Here is a 26509-nt window from a genome sequence, read left to right on the forward strand (position 1 = left end):
GCAATCCATCGAGGGAATAAGAACAAAACACTTAATATATAAACAACAAAAGATCATGATTGATTTGTGGATGTGGGAAGTACAAGAACATAAGAGGTCCCAGCCCATTTATGCAGTGATTCCAGACTAATCCAAAACCAAGAAGTGGGAGCGGTGGAGGAGAAAATCTAGAGCACTACGATAGTAGGAAGAATTATCCATACTACCTCCCCCTCCATTGCACTGATAACTTATCATGTTATTAACATTTAAAAATAAAGTAAGCTCCATTAACTAAATTAATATATCATATATCAATCCATTAACTAAATTAATACATCAATATATATTAAGTTATGAATTGAAGTAATAGGTACTATAGTAATATTAGAAAAATTTCCCTGGTGGTGGGGATGAGGAAAACATAGGTGTTATGCAACTGCAAGCAAGGAAGGGAATTTTTCCATGGAATAAAAGATATGGAGGGTTAAATATAACCTGGTGTGGTGACGTGGACCACTTCCATTTGCCGGCAATCATATGAGAGCATGTCCATTAGTCAAGAAATGAGAGACCGCAAAGCTGCGAGAAGAAGCTTAAGCAGGGTATTGGTCTAAGTGGCTAATTGATATTAATGTCTTGAAGAAAATAGAGATAGAAGACGGTAGTAATTAGTAAAAGCAGCAGCTCATATCTGGGCTTACTCGAGGAAGTTATCCAACAGAGATAGCACCACAGAGCATGCCTTTCATTTCAAATATGGATGAGCTGTTATTTCTTTTCCAAGCTGGATCGAATAAAATTTAGATGAAGAATGAGGTAGAGAATGTTTGTAGAAAATCAACTAATATATAATTAATTTCTCAAATAAGGATTATCTGTCTGTTGTCATTCACACTGAGATTAGCACTAGTTGGTGAAAAAAAAATATGATAATGAGAACTGATACAAGCAGGCGGCACCGATATAGTTGTAACACGACCGACCAATTCGATAGTTTCAACAAATGATTCCTTAAGAATGTACCCTTGAGAGATCCCATCGATGCGACTTGCTTAAGAACCGCAGCATGCCGATCTTTGAGCAGCTTGAGCAGCTCCTGCCCCCTGATCTGGTTGGTTAATCTTGATTGTCTGAGGCTGCAATATCCAAAAGTAACTATGAATAACATAGAGAGAATGCCACCGAATTAAAGAATGTATTGTGCAAACTTACATAATCACAAGGCACAACAAACTAGTAAAAACATCAGATGAAAGCAAAGAAATAATAAATGTTTAAGAAAAATATATAGGACAAATAGGGTGTTTTCCAAAAACTTGATATCGTCAGAGGGCAAAGGAGTAGTAAAATAATTAAACTAGTAGGATACTTGAAAGTTTACATAAAGTAGACGTTGATATCTCACTAACTTATCAGTTGTCATTGGACAAAAGATCTAAATATTTACATTATGCGATTACTTCCACCTCCATGTACTTTTAAATGAACAAGTTTCTAGTAATTTATTCTCATTTAAGTTGAGCAGTTCTCCTCCACTAGAACTTCAAAAAAAAAAATTCATTTGATCATGATTTTTTTATTATATAAAAATAATTTTTCTTCAAAAACAAACAAACAAACAAAAACAAAACAGATGTAGGATAATCATTTCGATTTCAATTCTTTTTGAAGGGTTAGTAGCAGTACAGATGCAACATGAGAATGTAGCCAACGTGATTTAAAAGACTATACCTCAGCTTTTGAATCAGTATCAGCGAGTCTTTGTTTAATATCCCTAGCTATTGAGAAGAAAACTTCTTCCACATTTAAGTTCGTCTTGGCACTCTGTAAAACATAAGAGTTTTAGAATAGAATGTCCCTACAGATATATATGATAATTTTCCAAGCCAAGATGTATAACTCACAGTTTCAAAGAACTTGATGCCATATTCATCTGCAAGAGCTTGACCTTTTGAGGTGGGGACAGCCTGAAAAAATATTCTTGTCAAAAACATGTCAACTGAGCTGGAACATACAGGCAGGAAAAAAGATGGCAAGAGAAAGAAGTTACCCTTTTACTCTCATCCATGTCAGCCTTGTTACCGACCAGTATTTTGTTAACATTGTCCGAAGCATGTTGTTCAATGTTACGAATCCAGTTCCTAATGTCTGCAGAAAGAGAACAGATTAGTTCCATAAAGCTAGGAGAAGTTAAAGAAGATTCATCGTCTACAGAAATTGTTCCCAAAATGAAATTTTAATTCACGCAGTGGCAGAAAAACATTCTAATCTTTTCAAATATCACGGTAAAAATCAATGGGATATAAAGAATTAGGGAATGTTTGGAAGGCAACCTAAAAACAAAAATTTGAAAACAAAGAATCAATAAAAACATAATTGTATTTCATCTTCAGTTATGTCTTTGGTAGCAATTCAGAATTTGGATTTCAATTTAACAACAGTTCAAGATGTGTTCAAGATGTGTTTGATAATATATTTATTAACTCCAAAATTAGTTGTAGTAACCCACTGAATATTAAGTGGAAAAAACAATTATTAATTAATTTAAGAACGTGTTTCATCTAAAAATATTTGTACAGTTAAGACTTTCTAATATCATATCATTTATAATACATCATACAAACATATTCCGATTTGACAAAAATGAATTGAGTTTATAACATGCAAAAAGAAACATATTATTAACCTTTATTTTTTTAGTACAATTCTATATTCTAAAATTTCAAATTCAAAATTTGGATAACACGGAAAAGTTAATTTCAGAATTTGTACCATTTGATCACAAAATCAAAAAACAGTTTTCAAGAACATAATTTAGATTGCCTATCAAGCGCATATTCATTGAAGACTGAATCTGAACCATAAAGCAGAATCTAGATCATCTATCAAACGGACCATCCGAGACTAAAAAAGAGATACAATAAAGCACAACAATTGAAGCTAAAGAAGGCAAGGAAAGGAACAAGCATTACTGTTAAAGGACGACTCATCAGTTACATCGTACACAAGCAAAATACCCATGGCTCCACGATAGTAAGCTGCAGAGGATAAAAAAGGTGGAGAATTAGTTAATAAACGAGGGGAAGAATACAAAAATAAACCCAAGCTATAAGGGTTAGCATACCCCAAAACCTGCAAATCTGTTGCATTTCAGTCCTATCACTTAAGAATCTCGAGTCTACAAGTGGCAGCTCAAAAAATGCGCAAAGCATCCCTAAGTTGTAGGGTTCCTTACCTTTTTTTTTCTATGAAAAGTCGAGGTTCTTACATTTAAATCCTCGAGGACTTATATTTTTTTCAATTATGCTCCAATTTTATATTCTAGAAAAGTTGCAAACTAAAATATTAATTACGTAAGTACTACTTTAAATTTGAGAGCTAAAGTAACATTAATAATTGGACAATCTAAATCATATTTAAGGTGTGATATATACTTGAAAATAACTATTAATTTACCAAAAGAAAAAGAAACATGCAGTTAAAATAATTAATCAAGGTCTCATTAGTTTTTGGATTGGCTCTATCAACAAATGTGGTTGATAGAATTGGCTTCAATTGTCAAAGAATGGATAGTGGGTTAGGGGTAGGGGTGAGCATCATAGACCAAAAAACCGAGCCGACCAACCAAACCGAAGTCGGTCGGTAGGAGAATGAGAGGTGTCGGTTTGAGAGAGTTCCAAATCGAGATATTTCAAAAAATACTTCATAGAGTTAAACCGACGACATTTACTCATCGACGGTTGAAGTCAGTTTGAACATTACTAAACCAATCATAGTCGGTTTGGTGGAGGTTATGTCAAAAAACCGACTCCAACGAACTGACGGTCACCCCTAGTTAGGGGGATAAAGTAGGGAAGTTGTCCACCACTCTCATATTGAGCAGACTTTTCAACCACTCAAATAAAAAACAATTGAACTGGACTCTTACATGATCCATGAAGATCAACTGAGATATCGGCAATATTTACATTATACAATTTCAGTAAAACTAAAATATTGGAAAAAGGTGAGAGGCATGCTATCATTGAGTTCAGTAGTGTGAGCTTGTAGCCCAAACATGGGCAACAAAGTGGTTGAAAGTCAGTCCAATCCAAAAGTAGGGTCTTCAAATGATAATCTCTGGCCTCCCTGTTCCAAGTAGGGAGTTCGACCTTGGGCTTTAGGAGAAAACCTGAATTCTATTGTCACTAGAAATGGAGGGAACCATGTGAGGCTGGTTTCACTGAGCAACATCACCTCCCACTCTTTTCAGTGAAAGAATACATGTTGGTCCTTGGTAGCCCAATAATGTCCCATGGGAAATTCTCAGCCCGACAACCACTTTTTCATTTTTGCTCTCTCTCAAATGTAAGAAGCATGAGATTGGATGATATTATAGTTCAACGGTGGTTTTTGCATCTTTTTCTCTTAAACTTAAATAAAAAATGCTTATCTAGCAATTTTGATGAGAAGTACAAATATTATTTATTTGAGCCCATATGACAATGGGACCTCAAAAACTAAAATTTTAGACAGCATGGAATCAAGTTCTCGACATGCGAACTAATCAAAATTACCTAGTAAGAAAAGATCCAGATTCAACAAGTCCGTTTTCTCTTCTTTTCTTTTCTTTTCTTCAAAGAATTCAAATGGAATGGGAAAATTGAACCCTTAACCTACATAGGAGGTCTTTATTAACTTTACTTAACCAATTGAGCTATATAGTACGTACAAGTCAATAGATTTAACATATTTGATTCTATAAATTTAGCAACGTTAAATATTGATCAGAGATATTGAGATATTTTAGTCCAACCTATGAAAAAAAAATGAAGAAAACATACACATGTTCCTAGGATACCATCGCAAAAACATCGACAGATCGTCACATCACAACAACAACACAAGATAATAAAGTCAGCTTGAAGTTTCAACACTAACCAGTAGTAATTGTTCTAAACCGCTCCTGTCCAGCAGTATCCCAAATTTGTAACTTGATCCTTTTTCCATCCAGCTCTATGGTCCTTATCTTAAAATCAATGCTGTCGAAGAACGTTCAACCTACTCAATCAAGAATAATGTGGGAAAACCACATACTCGTAAAAGTAATAGTTTAACAAACACCTACCCAATGGTTGTGATGAAACTCGTAGTAAAGGAACCATCTGAAAAACGCAAAAGAAGACAACTCTTCCCCACACCTGAAAAGATAATATTCAAACAATGAAAAAAAACTCCATTTAAGACAACCATACAAATTTCCACCATAGGCTCTCACAAAAAATGCAAGCAACACCATCTCACATCATCTTAAGTAATCAAACCAAATTTCAACCTATTCAAAATATGATCCTAATCCAACAGTTCCATAGAAATCCTTAGAAAAACCCAGCAAAATACGTTAAACATATGAAGCATAATACGAAGTCAACAAGTAAATATATATATATATATATATACATTCCAGGAAATACCAGGCTCGAGCAGATACCAAAATGCACATTCTACAGTAATCAATTAACAATGGTCATGAATCAACCAAAATTAAATTAAAAAAATTACATACATTACTTAAAAGAACTAGCTTAACGCTGGATTAAGAACAAACAAATCAGGAAGATCAAATTATAAAAAAAAATGAAGAAAAAAAAAGCAGAAATAGAAATGGAATAATGCGGTGGAAGAGTGAAGAATTGACATACCACTATCACCGATGAGGAGAAGCTTTATGAGATAATCATAATCGGCTCGAGCCCTTGCAGGAGGAGCAGCCATGGATGGAAAGAGAGTAGAAAGCAAAAAAAAAGAGCAAACAAACCCTAGAGAGAAATAGTGAAACAAAAGTGAAAGATTACAGCTACAACAAAGAAAAAGGAAACAAATCTAAGAACAGAAACCAAACAGAAAAATGGATTTGGATTGATTTATATATATGATTTTTGCTCTTTATTTGAAATTAAAATTACCGGATCAAAGAAGGAAGGGATGAATTTAAGATCTGAGACACGAAGTAGAGAGAGAGAGAGAGAGAGAGAGAGAGAGAGGGAAGAGGGAAATCGTCGCGTGTAACGCCAGCACTGGACGGCCGTTGAAATTTTAGACCCGGTAAGGGGTGCGTATGTGGACGGGTGCATGTAGTGTATGGTGGATGAGGTGTGTTGGTCGTTGGATTTGAATAACGCTGAGATCTTTTTTGATCTAACGGATGGGTTGTGAGAAAATAGTTGAGAGGAAATTGAGAGACGACGTCGTTTTCTTAGTAGCTTTAATTTTCCCGCAAATTGTTAGTGAAAAAATCGCGGTTGGGATACGGCGTACGCGTGTCGACTTCGAACAAGGAAATTTTATAAGATTTTAAGATAAATTTTACTTTTCTTTTTGTTTAATCTTTTAAAATATTTGGCAACTTAGATAATTCGAGAGATTTGAATTGAGTGGGTTTGAGAAAAAGCTACTTATCGATTGGTATACCTATAATCGCTAAAACAATCATATTTCTCACTTCGTTATTTGTGTCAACTCCTCCCATAACTTTCCTATAATTACTATCATCTCAACTCAAGTTTTTGTTTTTATCGCCAACCAAATGATCCCTGATAAATAAGACTTTTTAAGGAGCATTTTCAAAACTATAATTTTTATAAAAATATAGTAAAATTTCAAATTTTATCAGCGATAGATACTCATAAAAACTAAGACATTAATAGAATCACTATAAAAAATTAGGAGGTTCCCGATGCACAAATCGGTGTCAGAAGATATAACATCGAGACAAACTGTTATTCCCGACGTCGTGTTACATACATCGAGGAACAGCGAAAACATTATTTTAATAGCATCTTTTTTCGATGTTCTTCGTGATACGTCGGGAACAAACAAGCCAGTCCCAACGGTTCTCAACCAGCGTCGAAAATAGAAACATAGTTCTTGACGTGTATCATGAGACGTTAGGAAAAACTCAAACATTTATTATGTGTCAGAGCCATATTCCCGACACCATGCATGGAGCGTCAGGATTGCATGGGACGTCGGGATAAACTCGAACATTAATTATGTGTCAAAGCAAGATCCCGATGCTCCATGCACGTTGGGAAAATTTTACATACTCTCGACGCCATTAGTGATTCATCGGGACTATATCTAACTATTCTCGACGAATAACTAACGGCATCGAGAGTTCCCCTATATATTTCGTTTCAGTTCTCTAAAAGACAAAACTAAAATTTCGAAGAGAAAGAGAGGAGAAGGAGGAGGAGGGGAAAATAGTCTGTCGCTTACCTCCGTGCCTTGCCCTTGTCGTCGTCTGCCTCTCTGTCATCGCCTCGCCGTCGTTCTTCCATTTTTGGTAAGTTCCAAACCCTTTAGATTTTAGATTTAAGTTTTTATGTTTTGACATAAATGTTTAGATTGTAGAGATTGTAATTTATGTTTAGGGTAATGTTTATGTTTCTGTTTGTAGTTTATATTTAGGGTAATGTTTCGACATAAATATTTAAATTATAGAGAGGTTGTAGTTGATGATTGTTTTGTTGTATGTATGTTGATGCTTTTGAATGTATATTGATGGTTGTTCTGTTATTTCATACAAATGTATGTTCTGTTGTATGTATATTGTATCTATTTACGATATCGAACTTTTGTATTTAAGCATTATGTGCAATTGAAGAACTGAAACAGAGAAAATGAAGTTGAACATTATTTTAGCTAGTTTGATCATAGAGACATGGATAACATGTGTAAAGAGGATAATTAGACATTATTACGAGTCGCGTTCGGAGAAATACAAGCTTGCTTGAAACAGAAAGAACCCTTACTCTAGTGGTTCCAGAAAATTGATTAGGAAGAAAGGAGCAGAAAATGACAAGATCGAGAACCAAACAGGTAAGCAATAGAAAGATTTGGTATGCGTCAGCATGCCCCCCTTCATTTTTGGTGCAGCCTCTCCCGACGCAACTCATAATAATGTTCGACTTCCCTCTTTTGTTATATGAATATTTTCACCACTTTTTTCATTGGAAATTTTTCATAAATATAACAACTACTAAAATATTTACGGCCCATGTAAAAAAATCCATAAAGTTAGCAATTTTTTAAATATTTCAGGTTTGTCCTTCCATCTTTCTTTTTCTCTCTGTGATTTTTTTATCATCTTTCTTCCTTTATTTTTTTTTCGCTGCGATTTCTTTCTATTTTTCTTCTTTTCCTTTCTCTTCTTACATTGTTTAGATTTGGATAACCAAATCTGATTTCTTTCTATTATCTTTCTTCTTTTTCTCTCTTTTTTTCGCTATGATTTTAATGTTGTTTAAATTAGGGTAACTAAATCCAGAAGATCGTGTACAAATTTTGAAAAAAAAATCGAGTAGCCAAATCTAAATGACCAAATCATCGTATAACAAAATCTAAACGGTAGTGTAACCTAATTAATTAAATGATCATGTAACCAAATTAAACAATAGAATTGAAAAAATAAATTGTTTAGATTTGACTATCTAAATCTAAACGATTGTACCAAACAATAGCTAAATCTAAACGATCGTATAGCCAAATCTAGACGACCAAATCTAAACAATTGTGTAACCAAATTAAACAATAGAATTAAAAAAAAATCGTTTAGATTTTGCTATCCAAATTTAAACGAACAAATCTAAACGATTGTGTATCAAACAATAACCAAATCTAAACGATCATGTACCAAATATAATGTTGTTAACGGGACATTTTTTATATTTTTCATTGTGAGTCGGTGAGCTTTTTTCGTTTTTAGAATTGTTCTATACAATGTAAATATTTTATCGCTTTGTTATATTTTTTGAAAGACCCATTTTTCATTTATAATAATGTTAATGTATTAAATTATTAAAAAGAAAAAAAACATATGTAGCATAAATAAAAGAGATATTTTCGACTATAATAAAATTATTTGACTAGTTTACAAATATAGCAAAATGGAAATCTATCAATAATAGGTTTTGATAGGTTTATATAAATGTCTACTTTTAAGGATAGAAATTGATAGTTGTTTGGTCTATCGCGAGTAGAAAGTACAATTTTACTATATTTATAAATATTTTTAATAGTTTTACTATTTAAAATAATTTTTTTAACCAATAAAACACTGTAAGAATCACACAAAAATAATTCTTTTTTAGAGTTGGTTATAAAAAAAATTCTTATTTTATTACAAAATACATGGTTATTTGGAAATGGTAATATTAATAATAAATTTGGGAGGGGAGGGAGACTTTAGACTTCTTCCAATTTCTAAATTTATCTTTTATTTGCAAGTTGTGGAAGTTATATAAATTCCAAATTGCCCATTAAAAATACATAAATTATATCAAGTATTCGACTAGAATGTAATTAAGAGATTTAAATATCTTAGCCCAAATTAAGTCAGATTTTTGAAAACTAAAAAAATATCTTTTAAAGATTTTTTTAGTATTTGGTTCAAAATTCAACGAAAACATTTAAGAAACAATGTAAATATTATAAAACATAAAAATGAAATAGGCATACTTTTCAAAAGCAAAATATTTATGAAACAGAATCTTACCGATATTAGTATTTCAGTTTAGATAAACTATTAAAGTAGATTACTTTCGATAGTCGTTGTCATGATTTTCTTCTTTGTAAGTCATAAGTTCGACCACCGTCCTTTGTTATGTAAAATTTTTTCTAAAAATATGTTAAAAAAGTATCTTAAATAAGTTTATATTTTTAAACAATTATATTATATTTCATTTTAAATCAGAAGAGTAATTTGTTCTATTTTTTGAGAGGATAATTGCTAGAGAGAAAAAAATCCAATTTGTACTCATATTTGAATACATTGGAAAAGGTATAGTTTTAATTAGATAGGATTTAATTAATAATTAAATAAGTTAAAATTCATATTAATTCATTGTTTATACAATGGTTATATTAATGTTCGAATGTATGTTATAGATTTTGTCTATGGTTATAAAAGAGTTATAAAATAAATTAAACGTTTAAAATCTATAATAAAGATAAGTTGCATGCTCACTTAGGTTAAAAACATATCTTCCAATTTTTTCATAGAATTAAGCCAATATCTTGTAAATTTGTTACAAGAGGCTCACCTGATTCGATCTTGTCAACAAGTCAGATAAAATGATTAAGGTAGGAAGTTCTTAAGGTACGGTTCTCGTTAACCCTAATTTAGTTTTAATTAGGACTTCATATGCATGTTAATCTCTAAAGTTGTTTAGATGCAATCAAGGTATTTCTTTTTATTCTTAATTTTGTTGCGTTTGTATGCTTTTCATCATGTGGTATTAGAACATGCATGATTTTACTCGATTGCATATGATGGGTATTTCAATTTATTTAATAAATTGTTATGTGATGAACTAAAATGGATTAGTGTTTTTGACAATTAATTAAATTAAGCTTATACAATTTTGTATATACATATTTGATTTTTAGGTTTTAAAATGATATATTTTTTCTCGTTTTTATATATACTTGTTTTATAAATTTGTAGTTTAATTTTTTTCTTGACTTTAAAATTTTGAGTTTGAATTTTTTTTTCTTGTTGACCTTAGATTTCGAAATAAAAATATAATGTTTGAATTTTAAGTTTGATTTTCATTTGAATTTTTTAATTTAAAAATTCCACACTTTAATCCCAAAGTCTTCGTTACTGTTGATCACTTGATTATTGGTGTAAACCTAAATTAACTATTTTAAAATAGTTCCCTCAAACACTTAATAAAATATAATAACTTATTCTATGTCTCAAACGTCGCTTACCGTAACAATTAGCATGCAAATAAAATAAGTTAGAATTTTTGGAGATTTGTATTACTTTATAGGAAGTATCTAAAAATTAGTTTGAATTAGATAAGGTCAACTTTCAAATCAACAATAATCTCACTATCAAATAATCTCTAACATTCCTTTTTACCTTAATTAGTATATCTCTCTTCCTAGTGATAGCGTTAGATAAAACTACAAACCCTCATTGAGGACGACTTTAACAACTTATTAAGCTTATAAGTACTTTTCGTTAAACAAACAGAGAGGTTAATCAAAGGAGAGGTGTTTAATCTATTGAGTTATACTTTGATTAATTCTGATTTTGGATTTATAACGTTTCAAAATATTTGTACTTACAAATTATTCATATTTATTAATGTATATAATCTATACTTACAAATTATTCATATTTATTAATGTATATAATCTTTTGTAATTAAGAATATATTATATTATGTTATTTTTTCCCTTATTTATTACATAGGTCTTCGTATTTATCCCCATTGTTCCTTGATGTAAATACATAGAATATTTTATTCAATAAAATATCATTACATGGTATTAGAGCCTAACCTAGGTCTACTGTTCATCCGCCACCGCCTCCCCCTACCGTGAACCTCCCCGACGTCCTGATCACCCCAGCTCCGTCTGCATAAGCCGAGCACAGCCACCGAATCGTCCCACGCAACCCAGCCGCTCGTTGTCGCTTCATCTCCGCTCGTCGTCTGCGTGTGTAGATCTATCTCCTGTTCTGTTCTCCGTTCACCGTCACTCCATCTCCAATCGTTGTCTGCGTGTGTAGATCTGTTTCCTATGTTGTTCTTTGCCCATGAAAACCCAGCCGCTCGTCGTCGTACACGAAATACCAGCCATTCTCCGTCGCCCCGTTCTCTGATCTCTGTTCGCTTCAAGATGAAGCCATCCGTCTCTGATTGCGTCTCTATCACTCCAGCTTGATTCTGCACAGATCTCCGCCCTTTTCTGCTCTCCGTTTGGCCAGACATTTGCGACGAAGAGCAAATTGTCAACCTATAGTTCTGCGACTTTATTCCTCATTGCCATCACTTTCTGAGTTTTAGTTTCTTTGTGCAGATCTGCTCAATCTTCTTCCGTTATCTGAAGTTTTCCTCTAAATCTGTGTTTGTGCTTTGATTATTCGATAACTGACTTGTTTCTTATTGTGAATAGATGGAGAAAAGTAAAATTGCTCGCCCAATTAGCATGATTCTTGATGGCTCTAATTATATTACATGGGCAAATCAAATGAAAAGCTCTTTAATTGTTTGGAAATTATGGCGTATAACCGATGATATTACCAAACCAACCAAACAAGACAAGGAAGATGATAGCAAATTTATCAAATGCCTCGAAGAATGGAACAACAAAAATTATCAGATTATCACCTAACTGAATAACACATCAATCCCGATTATCCATACACAATTTGATGCTTTTGAAAATGCTGAGTTATGGGATTTTTTCTCTACACGATTTAAATTTCGTTAGATTAGCTCATTACTACTAGTTGCACAATAGGCTTGTCAATCTTAATCAAGAAGTTGGTCAATCAGTTAATGAGTATCTAGACGTGCTTCAACCTATTTGGACTCAACTTGATCAAGCTAAAATCAGTAAAGATCATCTTCGTCTTATTAAAGTCCTTATGGGACTCCGTCCAAAATATGAATCTGTTAGGGTTGCCTTACTACACTGCAGTTCCTTGCCCTCATTGGATGCAACTATCCGAGAAATATTATTTGAAGAAAAACATATTGACATCAATCTCTCTAAACATTTTGATGTTTTTCTTGTCGGCACTTATTCACCATCTGGAGCATCAAGCACATTTTGTAAGAATTGTAAGCTCACTGGTCATAAATTTATTGATTGTGCTAAAATAGAATGCAGGTACTCTCATAAGCCAGGTCATATTTTGGATAATTGTCCAATAAAAACACCTCGACCTCGAAGCTATTCTACAAGAGCAAAGAACTTTACTAAACCTGGTACCTCCTATGTTGTTGCTGCTACTTCAGATAATTCCACCACCCGCCATTTTCAGATAAGTGATCTTCAAAGTCTATTAAATTAGTTAATTCATCATCTTCCTCTACACTTGTTATCTCACCAGGTAATTGATGACTTCTTAACTCTGCCTGTTGCAATCATATGACATCTAATTATTCTCTTATGAACTCTCCTAGTCCTGTTAAATCTTTACCTTCTATTTATGCTGCTGATGGCAATTGTATGAACATCACTCACATTGGCACCATTAATACCCCTAGTTTGAATCTTCCTCATACTTACTATGTCTCAAACTTAACCTTTAATCTAGTGTCTGTTGGTCAATTGTTCGACCTTGACTAAACTGTTTCTTTTTCTCCCAATGGTTGTCAGGTTCAGGATCCGTAGACGGGACAAACGATTGAGATGGGTCGCAAAGTGGAAAGATTGTTTGAGCTCCTATCACTTCATGTTCCTCCTCCTTCATCCATTTCTGCTCATGTCACTGACTCTGATACATATCAGTGGCATCTTTGTCTTGGTCATGCTTCTCCTAAAAAACTGCGTCATTTAATTTCTATTAACAATTTAAAGTTTGTCCCTTTTAATTGTTTAAATTGCAAACTTGCTAAGCAACCTGCTTTTTCTTTCTCTACATCCATTTCTATATGTGATAAACCTTTTGATTTAATCCATTCTGACATTTGGAGTCCTGCCCCTACTACCACTATCCATGGTTATCGCTATTATGTTTTATTCATTGATGATTTCTTTCGATTTACATGAATTTATTTTCTCAAACATCGCTTTGAATTATCTCGCACTTATATTGAGTTTGCTAACATGATCCACACCCAAATCTATTGTCCTATTAAAACCCTTCGCACTGACAATGCCTTGGGACTCCACTCTTCTATCTTTTCTCTCCCAACAGGACACTCTTGTTTAGCGCTCATGCCCCCTCACTTTTCAACAAAATGGGTGTGCTGAGCCCAAACATCACCACATTCTTGACTTAGTACGTGCCCTCCTTCTTTCTTCTTCATGCCCTAAGAAATTTTGGGGTGAAGCAGCTCTTACATTTGTATATCAATCGTCTTCCTTCCTCTATTCTTCAGAACATCTCTCCATTCGAAAGACTATATGGTACTCCTTCCAACTATTCTAACCTTAAGGGTGCGTTTGGGGGAGGGAAAGAGTTATGGGGGAAAAGGATTATAATAATCCTAGGATTATGATAATCCTAGTGTTATGATAATATGTGTTTGGGGGAAAGAATATAAAAGGTAGTATTATAATAGTATGTGTTTGGGGGAGAGATTATGATAGTAGTGTTATAGTAATATGTGTTTGGGGGAAGGATTATGATTGTAGTAATTTAAAAAATAATAATATAATTTAGATTGAGTTATTTAGGTAGGGTAATGTAGGGTTGTAAGAAAGTAAAAATAGGATAAGATAGGGTTATTTAGGGATTATGATTATTTATCATATTCCTTGGGCCAAACACGGTTTGGCCCAATTTCCTAATCATTTTCCCTCTAAAACCCCACCCCAAACACGCCCTAAAGTTTTTTATTGTGCTTGCTTTGTTCTCCTACATCCTCATTAACACACTAAACTTGAACTACGTGCTCGCCTCTGTTGTTTTCTTGGCCATGACACAAAACATAAAGGCTTTCGTTGTTGGGATCCTCTTTCCAATAGAATTCATATATCTTGTCATGTCACATTTTGGGAGCACACTATGTTCTCTCGCTTGTCCTCATTCCACTCCTCCTTCTCTAGTCCTTAACCTTTCTTCACCGATACATCTGTTGACCTTTTTCCTCTCTTTAAGTCCACTCCTGATAATGAGCTTGCACAATCTGCACCTGCTTCTGCAAACTCGAACTAGTCGTCTGTCTCTGACGATAGTTCTGAACCTACTCCAGACACCCCTCCTCATCGTTCTACTCGGGTAAGGGAACCTCCCATCCATCTCCAAGATTATCACTGTTTTTCCACTATTGTTTCTCTTGTTGGACCTACCTGTTATAAAGAGGCTAGTATTGACCCTTTATGGCAGAAAGCGGTTGGCAGTTTCATCTATCTAACAGTGACTCACCCAGACATTACATATGTTGTTCATATATTAGTCAATTTATGGCTACTCCTCGAACCATCCATTTTACTGTTGTGTTGCGTATTCTTCGCTATATCAAGGGATCTTTGGGCATGGACTTCAGTTTTCTTCTCAATCCTCTCTCGTATTATCTGGCTACTCTGATGCAGATTGGGCTAGGGATCCCACTAATCGGCGTTCTACAACAGGTTACTGTTTCTACTTAGGCGATTCTCTCATTTCTTGGCGTAGTAAGAAACAAAATGTTGTCTCTCGTTCCAGTACTGAATGAGAATATCGTGCTCTTGCTGATGCTATCGTTGAACTCCTATGGCTTCATTGGCTCCTTGCTGATATGGGTGTTCCCTAGTAGGGTCCCACTCTCCTTCATTGTGATAATCGTTGAACTCCGATGTTTTCCATGAGCGTACAAAGCACATCGAAAATGACTGTCACTTCATTCGTCATCATCTCTTTAACAACACACTTATTTGCAACCTGTCTCCACCAATGAGTAGGCAACAAATATCTTCACCAAAGCTTAACCATCTACCCGCTTCAATCGGTTACTTATTAAACTCAAGCTGACAGCTACTCTACCACCTTGAGTTTGAGGGATGGTATTAATGTATATAATCTTTTGTAATTAAGAATATATTATCTTATGTTATTTGTTTCCTTATTTATCACATACGTTTTTATTTATCCCCCTTGTTCCTTGATGTAAATACACATACTATTTTATTCAATAAAATATCATTACAATATCAAGTGTGATACTTGGGTGCATCTCAAAATGTATTTATATTTACACATTTTATTGTTGTCACATTGATAATTAAAGTACAAAAATGAATGCAATCGAAGATGCACTTAAATATTTTTAATTGTGTTTTGTGTTATGTTAACATCACACTCATAAAAAGCGATACTCAATTACACATTGATTCATTTTGAGATCAAACTCATAGGAAGATTTTTTCAAAAACTATATTAACTTTTGATTTATATATTTCCAAATTGGACAAGTATGTGGTAGATTGACTGATTGAGTTTATTAATTTATGAGGGAACATATCCAATCTAGCAATCTTTATTTACTTGTTTTTATTAACTAAATAAACAAAAGAAAACATCACATCAAGACATCATCAACTTGTTTATTTCATTTAACAATCACAATTCAAATTAACCACATCATACATTGTACTAATAAAAACAAATAGTTATCATCTAGTTCGGAAAGTCAAAATAATATGAACATAGAAGAAATCAACATTTTTAATAAATTTACATGAAATTATTCTTTAGAAAAGCAACATATGTGATATATCATATGCACTTATAAACCAATTTTTAAAATTGTCTTTTTTTTTTAAAAACGAAAGATTAGAAATATGAAGTTTATTTGAAAACCAATTTGTTTTTTTAGATAAAACATGTATAAACATTAATTCATCACATCTCTAGATTTATTTTATATTTTATTATCTATATTTTACCAATATTTAAAAGAACTAAACCAACATTTGAAACTACAAAAAAAAAGTAGTTTTTGGTTTTGAAATATTACTAAGAATTCACACTACAAGAAAAATGGCATATTATGACAGTTCATTACACCCCAAATTGAAAGGAGAGAAGAAAAAATGTCATAAAATGTCAGAATTCGCATTTTTGGCAGGAAAAAGAATGCTATTTTCGGATTTCACTATTTATGACAGTTATTGGTTGTCATAAAATGTAAAAGCATTAAATAATTTATTAAAATAAATTTTAATAAAATAAAACTTTAGGAAATTCACTCAAACCCTCATGCAAAACCCAACCTCACAAATGCCTCTCTCAAAGACTTCAAACGCCGCTAGCCATCAGAGGATCGAACTCCACCCTCAACCTCATTTGTAAAGTTGTTGACCAACTGCAATAGTAGTTTGTCATCGGCAAACGTCGCCCACCATCCATCTCCGATGTCTATTTAATTTACAACTTTTAATATTTACTCATAGATCTTAAAGATTTTGCTTTATCTCTTACCATTTTCCTTCTCCCAATTTTCCATTCTTTTTAGTTCTATCCATGCATCTCTTCATTCTCCTCATTCTCCATTCTCCCTTACTTCTTCTTATTTTCTCTCTTCCTTAACCCTCTTCCATAGCCAAACCTTTTCAATGGCGAATGAACTGGGCCATCCATAGCCAAACCTTTTCAATGGCGAATGAACCGGGCAGTGAAGTGGTTCGCTTCAAAATTTTTCCCTCAACTGCTTGGTTATTCAAAAGGGTGACATCACAAAGTGGTTCATTGATGGTTCTTTTGAAGCCATTGTCAGTAACTCTATCTTTGTCCTCTACTCTGACTAGGCTATTTTATTAAAGGGCTTATTGGTTTGCTTTTTTGTTTGCTGGAAAGGAAAGTGTGGTGATATGTAATCAGTTGAAATCTCATGTGTCTTTGAGTAATTATCAAAACCATCTTTTGTTTGAATAATGGGATGATTTGTTTTATATGAATTGCTTTAAGTTTGTAGTTGAATTGAAGTGGGAACATTCTGTAAGGGTTGAATTGCTTTCCTGTTGCTACACCTAGAATTATCAATCGTCACTGAGAATTGTTTCGTAGAATTTTGATTTTTTTCCCTTTTTTTTTTTTTTGTAAAAAACAATTCTATTGATGAATGAAATATACAAGTAAAAAGTAAAAACTCCAAACACTGAAATTCAAAAGGACTCTTCAAATGAAAACTAAATAGAAAAAGCTTCATAGAATAATAAAATTAAAAAAATTTGCACTAGTAGAGAGTACAAGTTTATGGTATGTTTAGCATACCATAAATGATGGTATGTCTAGCATTCTCAAGGAACTTATGTATACAAAAGCCAGCATTCTACTATATGTTTAGCATTCTCAGTAATTTATGATAATCAACAATTCTTAGAAGATGGCTTTAAAGGAACAAAAGAATATTAACGAGGGCAGAAACTCTTTGATTGTTTGTTAGTATTTTTTTTCCTTTTTATCAATTTTAGTCGCTACATTAATTTGATGTATTATTCTCTCTTTTCAAGAAGTCGAGTGTAGATGATCTTTTGGCAAATGGAATATTTTTTTATTTCAGTAAGAAACCTTTTTATTTAAAGAATGAAATACACCAATTGAAGTCCTTTGTTTATGTATAGACAGGAAGGGGAATAATTATAAAAATCAGTTGAACCTAGGAAAAGAAGTAACAAAAATAAGTTTTTTTTCCTAGCTTTTTGCTTTGCTTTTTGATATAGGACTTAACATTCGAGAAGTACATGTGTTTTCAACAACTGATGGTTACTCCTGGGATGTATTTATCGTGGATGGATGGCCTATTGAGGTACTGTATTGTGATAAATGCTAAATATATATTTTGTTGTTTCTACTATTGTGTTGTCTTGTTTTTTCATATTTTCTGTTCTTTGTTAGATTAGTTATTAATTTTTTTTTTTATTATTGTAATCCTATCACTATAACTGGTATTATATACAATTATCTTATGAAATGTGTCAGAATTAATAGGGCTTTGCCCTTAGAGTATTTTTTGAAAGAATAATATAGAAGATTTTATTTCCTAAATCTTTTCCTTTCTTACTCCTATTGTACTCTATTTATTCTCTCCCTTTGTACCTATTGTATTCCTTCATAAGAGAAATAATAAAAACTAAAGTATCGTGGTTTTTCTCCTGATTCTCAGGTTTCTACGTAAGCTTCGGGTTGTTGTTAATTGATTTTAATATGGTATCAGAGCAAAGCAATAACGAAACCCTAGAAAATAACCTAGGAGAAACCCAGATCGAAATTGAACCTGTCACTACCGCCACCGCCACCATAGAGAAACTGCTCCAAAACCTAAAAAAATCATCGATCTACCCAACGGGAGTGGTTTCGCAGTCGTACGCGCCGTTGTCTGACCAGAAGATGCCTCACGCACCGCTTCTGTCTGATGCGTGGGCCCACACGTCATCGCATTTTCATCTCACCGCCATTCCCTTCTACGCATCGTCGGATGTCCAACCGTCAAACCCTTCCGGTCATCCGCATCCTCACGTGCCACCTATGAACTTTGGATAGAAACCCTCAATTATAAATCTATCAAATTTGTACAGTTATCATCCGCTGTATGTTGACTCTTTACAGCAACCGTTGTTTTCTGGTAACAGGATTGATCAACTCCAGAACAGATTGAACATTAAAGCGGGCGAGTTTTCGATGCATTCCAAACCAACCGAGTTGTCGATGTATTTCAAGAACCCGGTAACTTTATTCCCTAATTTACCATCAAATTATATAACTGGCTCTTTGGGTTTGTCTACAGGAAATTTTTCAGGTGAAAAATTAAATGGGCAAAATTATTTCTCTTGATCCCAATCAATAAAGATGTTCCTCGAAGGTCACCACCAGTTCGGCTTCTTAACTGGAGAGACTGTACCTCCTCCACCAGGAGATGCCTTGGAACGACTCTAGAAAGGGGATGACTCACTTATTCGGTTTATGCTGATTAATAGTATGGAACCATAGATCGACAAGCCTTTACTATATGCAACCACAACAAAAGATTTGTGGGATACAACTCAGACTCTTTACTCGAAACGACAGAATGCCTCTCGGTTGTATACACTGCAAAAATAGATCCATAATTGCAAACAAGGGACCTTGGACGTGACTACCTATTTTAACAAGCTCTTTCTCCTCTGGAAGAGATGGATTTGTGCAAAGAGATAGTTTGGGACACACCAAATGACAATACACAATATGCTAAACTTGAAGAGGTTGACCGTGTTTATGACTTCCTTACAAGACTTAATCCCAAATTTGATACTATTTGTGATCGTATACTCGGACAAAGGCCTCTTCCCTCCCTAATAGAAGTTTGTTTTGAAGTCTGCCTGGAAGAGGATCGCACTAATGCCATGGGTGTACTGACTACCCCTACCATTAACTCTGCTGCCTTTAACGCTCGATCCTCAAATCATGATAGTGACAAGAATAATGGAAAGTCAATCCCTGTGTGTGAACACTGCAAGAAACAATGGCACACCAAGGATCAGTGTTGGAAACTCCACGATCGTCCCCCAGGAGGTAATAGGAGGTAAGAAACGGTCCTCCAACAAGAAACAGAACTCAGGATGTGCCTACATTAGTGAGACTACCCTTGCCAGCACTTCTCAATCAATTGGTCCTACTGCGAGCCAAACCAAGACTCCGTCTCCGGGTGCCATTGCTCAGTCATGTATGTCTTAATCCCTTGGGCTTATTAGCATTGATGGGAAGAATCCCTGGATCTTAGACTTGGGGGCTACATATCACTTGATAGATTCTTCGGAACACTTTATCTCGTATGCCCCATGTGCCAGTAATGAAAAAATTCAAATAGCTGACGGCTCTCCAGCTTCGATCGCTGGCAAATACAAATAGTTCCCTTTGACGGTTTTGCTCTCTAGAATGTTTTGCATGTCTCTAGACTGTCTTACAATTTGTTATCTATAAGCACGATCACTTGTGAGTTACATTGTAAAGCTATCTTCTTACCTGAATAGGTTTGTTTTCAGGACATGAGCTCGGGAAGGACGATTGGCACTGCCCGGCACAACAGGAAACTTTACATCCTTGATGATGATACCTCCTGTAGTAGTTTGTCTAGGGTTAGTTTACTGTCATCCTACTTTAGCACTTCTAAACAAGATTGTATGTTTTGGCATTTTTGACTAGGCCACTCAAACTTTACATATATGCAATATTTATTTCCCCACCTTTTTTCTAAACTTGATGTCTCTTCTCTATCTTGTGATGTATGTATCCGGGCTAAACAACATCAGGTCTCTTTTCCCTCACAACCATATAAACCTACATAACCGTTTACCCTCATCCATAGTGACGTTTGGGGTCTTTCCAAGGTTACCACCTCATCGAAAAAGTGGTGATTTGTAACTTTCATCGATGACCATACTCGTCTTACTTGGGTCTACCTTATCACAGATAAATCTGAGGTTTCATCCCTTTTCCAAAACTTCTATCATACTATTAAAAGACAATTCCATACAAAAATTGTAATTCTTCGGAGTGATAATGGTTGAGAATTCCAAAACCATAACCTTAGTGAATTTCTAGTCTCCAAGGGGATTGTTCACCAAACCTCGTGTGCTTACACTTCTCAACAAAATGGAGTGGTCAAACGAAAAAACTATCAACTTGTGAAAGTAGCCTGTTTCCTTATGCTTTCCACTTCACTTCCATCATACCTGTGGGTAGATGCTATTCTCACAGCCGCTCACTTAATCAATAGAATGTCTTCTCGTATTCTCCACCTTTAAACTCCCTTATATTATCTTAAGGAGTCTTACCCCTCTACTCGCCTTGTTTTTTAGGTTCCTTTTCGTGTGTTTGGGTATACCGCTTATGTCCATAATTTTGGCTCTAATCAGACCAAAATTTACCCCTCAGGCTCAAGTTTGTGTGTTTGTTGGGTATCCCGTTCACCAGCGTGGTTATAAATGTTTTCACCCACCGTCTAGGAAATACTTTATCACTATGGATGTTACTTTCTGTGAGAACCGGCCCTACTTTTCTGTTAGCCATCTTCAAGGGAGAGTGTGAGTGAAGAGTCTAACAACACCTTTGAATTTATTGAACCTACTCCTAGTATTGTATCTAACGTTGATCCTCATCCCATAATCTTACCCACAAACCAAGTTCTCTGGAAAACATATTACAGGAGGAATCTCAGAAAGGAAGTTGGGTCCCCTACTAGTCAACTGCCGGCTCCAGTCTAAGACTTCGAACCTCCTTGAGACCAAAGTATGGAAAATCCTACAGAACCTTGTACTAATAATACAATGAGTAAGAATGACAGGTCTGATGTTGCTGTTCTTGAAAATATGGAAGAAAAGAACTGTGGTGATGAGACTAATGTTAGAATAGAAACAAGTAACAATGAAGCTGAACAGGGTCATACAAGGAAACTTGATGAGTATGATCCTTCTCTTGACATTCTCATTACTTTGAGAAAAGGTACCAAATCCTTCATTAAACATCCCATTTGCAACTATTATGATAATCTCTCTCCACAGTTTAGAGCATTTACAGCAAGCCTTGACTCTACCATAATACTGAAAAATATCTACACTGCTCTAAAGTGTCCTGAATGGAAAAATGCTGTTATGGAAGAGATGAAGGCTCTTGAAAAGAATAGAACTTGGGAGATCTATATTCTACCCAAGGGACATAAAATTGTTGGATGCAAATGGGTGTTCTCTCTCAAATACAAAGCAGATGGTACGCTTAATAGACACAAGACAAGGTTAGTTGCAAAGGGATTTACTCAGACCTATGTCATTGACTATTCAAAAACCTTTTCTCCAGTTGCTAAGTTGAATACTGTTAGAGTCCTACTATCGATGCTATGAACAAAGATTGGCCTTTATACCAGCTAGATGTTAAGAATGCTTTTTTAAATGGAGACCTTGTGGAGGAAGTTTACACGAGCCCCCCGCTAGGATTTGAAGCCCAATTTAGTCAATAGGTTTGTAAACTTCAGAAATCCTTATATGATCTAAAACAGTCTCCATGAGCATGATTTGACAGATTCACTACCTTTGTCAAGTCTCAAGGGTACAGTCAAGGGCACTCTGACCATACTTTATTTACAAAGGTTTCCAAGACATGGAAGATTGCTATTCTAATAGTTTATTTGGATGACATTATTTTGACTGGAAATAATCAAACAGAAATCAGTCAACTAAAGCAGAGAATGGATGATGAATTTGAAATCAACAATTTGAGAAATCTGAAATATTTTCTTGGAATGGAGGTGGCCAGATCTAAAGAAGGTATCTCCATGTCTCAAAGAAAATATACCCTTAATTTGCTAATCGAGATAGGTATGTTGGGATGTCGTCCTGCTGATACTCCTATTAAATTCAACTGTAAACTAGAAAACTCTGATGATCAAGTTTCAGTTGATAAAGAACAATATCAGTGCCTTGTAAGTAAATTAATTTACTTATCTCATACTCGTCCTGATATTTCCTTTACTGTGAGTGTTGTCAGCCAATTTATGTAGGCTCCCTATGAGAAACATATGGAAGCTGTTAAAAGAATTCTAAGATACTCGAAAAATACACATGGTAAAGGGTTGATGTTTAGAAAAACAAATAGAAAGACCATTGAGGCATATATTGACTCGGATTGGGCATGATCTGTTATTGACAGAAAATTTACCTCCGGTTATTGTACCTTTGTTTGGGGAAATCTTGTAACTTGGAGGAGTAAGAAGCAAAGTGTTGTGGCCAGGAGAAATGCTGAGGTTGAATACAGAGCTATGAGTTGGGAATATGTGAGGAAATTTGGCTCCAGAAAGTCTTGTCAGATCTTCATTAGGAATGTGAGACACCATTGAAGCTTTTTTGTGATAATAAAGCCGCTATTAGTATTGCTAACAACCCAATTCAACATGATAGAACTAAACATGTTAAGATTGATCGACATTTCATAAAAGAAAGACTTGACAGTGGAAGCATATGCATTCCGTACATTCCTTCAAGCCAACAGGTTACTGATGTTCTCACCAAGGAGCTTCCCAGACCACACTTTGACCTTTGTGTTACCAAGTTGGGACTCATTGATTTTTACGTCCCAACTTGAAGGGGAGTGTGAGAATTATTAGTGCTTTGCCCTTAGAGTATTTTTGGAAAGAATAATATAGAAGATTTTATTTCCTAAATCTTTTCCTTTCTTACTCCAATTGTACTCTATTTATTCTCTCCCTTAATACCTATTGTATTCATTCATAAGATAAATAATAAAAACTAAAGTATCGTGGTTTTTCTCCCGATTCTCGGGTTTCCACGTAAGCCTCGGGTTGTTGTTAATTGCTTTCAATAATTTGAAGATCTAAAATATCTTTGCCATTTGGCTCAAAATTGCCCTCTTTGTTTGCTTATTGCATGTTCCTAACTTCATGTTATGTCACTCTTTGTTTTTAACAATAAAGGTAGTTTGTTGAACTATAAATTTACTCTGGATTCTCTCTATTATTTAGTTGGCCTTTCAAGTTTTATATGTATGCAGCATCCACCCTAAAAGTAATCCAAATTTGAATATTGGGATTGGAGTGCTACTGCTTGCTCAACTGGTTCTCTTATCTTCCAACCTGTCTATTTTAAATCAAGTCATGACGTTTAACAAATATTCTTCACATTTTGCATTTGTATCTAAGGATTTTAAATGGAAAATTGTAACAGTTGGGTTACTTAAAAGAAATTATGTCTTATCCCAGACCAGCCACCTTATAATATTATAAGAGGGGATCTGTATTATGTTCTATGTAATAGGATCTGCGTTAAGCCTATATGTTGCTGATTTTGCAATCTTGTGACTAGGAAACTGTAGCAAGATCTGTGTTAAACCTATGTGAATATCTCTGTTACTATAGTTGTAAATTGGTAAGAATTTTTCTTTCAACTTGGGTTTTCCTAGATGTGTTGTTTTCTAGAATAATTGTGTTATTAACAAGATGATATACCAATGTATATGTGGATAGTATCAATCATATTTTGGTAAGAATTTTTCTTTAGTTTTTAGCTTTCAACTTGACTTTGTGATCGATCTCTTCATGTTTGAAAGAAGAAGGCATTTGCCCCATTCTATCGTTCTCCCCTTTACCACTTTGTTATACTATGTGCTGGGTGCACTGTTGTACAGTTAAATTCAAAGTAAGATTTCTTTTCCAACTATTCTATTGCTTACTATTGAGTTGCAATTATTTGGGTCTCTTCCTAGTTCCTATTGTATATTCAGGATGCTTCTCACAACCAGAAATGCCATGAAATTTCTTAAGAACTAACTTTTTTGCATTTTCAGTTCCTAACTCAATTCCTAACTCAATTCCTCTGTGATGACTGTATTTATCAATTAATAGATAGTTGTTCCAAGTTTTATTTTGTGTTTATAACTATTGAATGCATTATATATTTACATTTTCTTTACAGCTCCGATCATGTTCTTCAAACACATTTTCAAGGTTGGCTGATGGCTATAATGAGTTCCCATTCTGTAATGCTCTATGAGAGAAGTGTGGTATGTTTTTTTGTAGGAAGATTGAGTGATCCTTAAAGTACTTATTGTCTTTATATGGTGGTTTGTTTTTGTAGATCATGACACTCTTGAGTGGATTTGCTGGAGTGCACACTGAGGTGAATTATTTGTGTTCAATTTTAATATTGTCACCATTTTTTAATCATACATACCATTTGTTAAAATTGAAAGGCTCCCCACCCCCTAACAAGAACTTTCAATACATTAAATAGGTTTTTTGGTTTTTGTTGAAATGTTTTATCGATACTTTGATAGAGAAACCTCTGTTGACTTTGTGTTGGGTTTCAGTTTGAAAGTCATGGGACAATTCTGTTTAAGTTAATTTCTGATTAGTGCTTTTTTCATTATGTGTAAAATTTTCTTCTGTAGGCTATAATCAAGTAACGGCCTTCAAGGAATGTAAATGTACAAAAACTTCCGGTTATATGTGTTTGACATGGCGTTCAATGTTATTGCCATAATGATTCAAGATTTTGATGCAATAGCGAACAAGTAAGTTAACGCTTGTGCATTTTCTCTCCATGATTTGAAGAACATTAATTTATGATTTTGATTTGAATACAATTTTTCTTTTGTTTGGGAAAATGGGCTATTTTCTAGTAATCCATACCTAGAAAATCTTCAATTTTGTTTGCCATCTGAATATTTTATTCGACTATGCTTTTGTCAAGAGGTTATTTCATGGTTACTCATTTATTACGGTTCTCATGATCCTAAATCACGCCCTCAGGTATTAAACAATTGCACTTTTAGAGTTATTAGCATCAATAGTAGATCTTATCTTAGGTTGACTTTATGGAAGTCTTCATTATTCAATCAATTAAGTCTTGTGGGATTGTGTGATAGTGTGGAAATATACACTACAAAAATAGCGCCAAGTCTATTTTCTTAATTTTCTTATATTTAGAAAAATATGGTGACAACATTTGTTTTTCCAGTGACATTGCTGTATCCATGGTGTTGAAGTATACGGATAATATTGTGAAGGTATTGCTTATTACAACTACAAGGCCTTAATTCATTTGATGAATTTATTTGTACCTTTAAGGTCTTACTACTTAAAGTTATTATATTGCAGTCCTACTACAATCATCATCAAATGTGTATATGTTATGTTGTGTATGTCCTGTGTTGTTGAAGTGTGTTGTGTATATGTTGTGTTATTGAAGTGTGTTGTTGAAGTGAATGTGTTGTGTTGTTGATACATAGAGTAATAGTCTAAAATTTCTTTTAATTTTCTTACTATGTTTTGCAAGAATCTGTTGGAGCAGTGAAGCTATATTTGCGGCAATTCATTGATGTATAGGCCTTTTTGTAGATTTGGTAGCAAAATTTTGGTTCAAATATACTTATTTAAATAACTTGTTCTTACCAAAACATATATGTTCATTGCTTCATTATACAAACAATTTACCAACAATTGTATAACTATTAGAAAGTGTATGATAAAGTATATATATTAAAGCATTCACCGTTTCATTCCATATGAGTGTGTTGTATAGTACTTTGTGATTATATTGTACTTTGTGATTGTAT

At 34.0% G+C, this 26509-nt stretch overlaps 1 protein-coding gene and 1 long non-coding RNA gene across 8 annotated transcripts; one reads left to right on the forward strand and one right to left on the reverse strand.

Annotated features, from left to right (window-relative positions):
* Positions 1-808: 808 nt before the first annotated feature.
* Positions 809-6088, reverse strand: LOC103489977 (ras-related protein RABE1a). Of its 2 annotated transcripts, XM_008449343.3 has the most exons (9): positions 5928-6088; positions 5664-5780; positions 5090-5162; positions 4903-5003; positions 2955-3020; positions 2033-2130; positions 1887-1949; positions 1714-1806; positions 809-1118 (listed from the first exon to the last, which is right to left on the reverse strand). In XM_008449343.3, the coding sequence occupies exons 2-9, from the start codon at positions 5734-5736 to the stop codon at positions 1035-1037; spliced, it is 651 nt and encodes a 216-aa protein (XP_008447565.2). In that variant the 5' UTR covers positions 5737-5780; positions 5928-6088; the 3' UTR covers positions 809-1034. The 2 variants fall into 2 exon arrangements, with proteins under 2 accessions (XP_008447565.2, XP_016900837.2); XM_017045348.2 differs by having other exon boundaries at positions 5664-6026.
* Positions 6089-17009: 10921 nt separating this feature from the next.
* Positions 17010-26455, forward strand: LOC103489987 (uncharacterized). Of its 6 annotated transcripts, XR_001762728.2 has the most exons (9): positions 17010-17181; positions 18133-18218; positions 18576-19135; positions 20431-20523; positions 24868-24955; positions 25030-25071; positions 25343-25465; positions 25912-25960; positions 26230-26455. It is a non-coding gene; the product is annotated as an uncharacterized LOC103489987 (long non-coding RNA). The 6 variants fall into 6 exon arrangements; XR_007823276.1 differs by lacking the exon at positions 26230-26455 and having other exon boundaries at positions 25912-26218; XR_007823278.1 differs by lacking the exons at positions 20431-20523; positions 26230-26455 and having other exon boundaries at positions 25912-26218.
* The last annotated feature ends 54 nt before the right edge of the window (positions 26456-26509 follow it).

Source organism: Cucumis melo, chromosome 8 (genome assembly GCF_025177605.1).
Source record: "Cucumis melo cultivar AY chromosome 8, USDA_Cmelo_AY_1.0, whole genome shotgun sequence".
In the NCBI taxonomy this organism is placed as follows: domain Eukaryota; kingdom Viridiplantae; phylum Streptophyta; class Magnoliopsida; order Cucurbitales; family Cucurbitaceae; genus Cucumis; species Cucumis melo.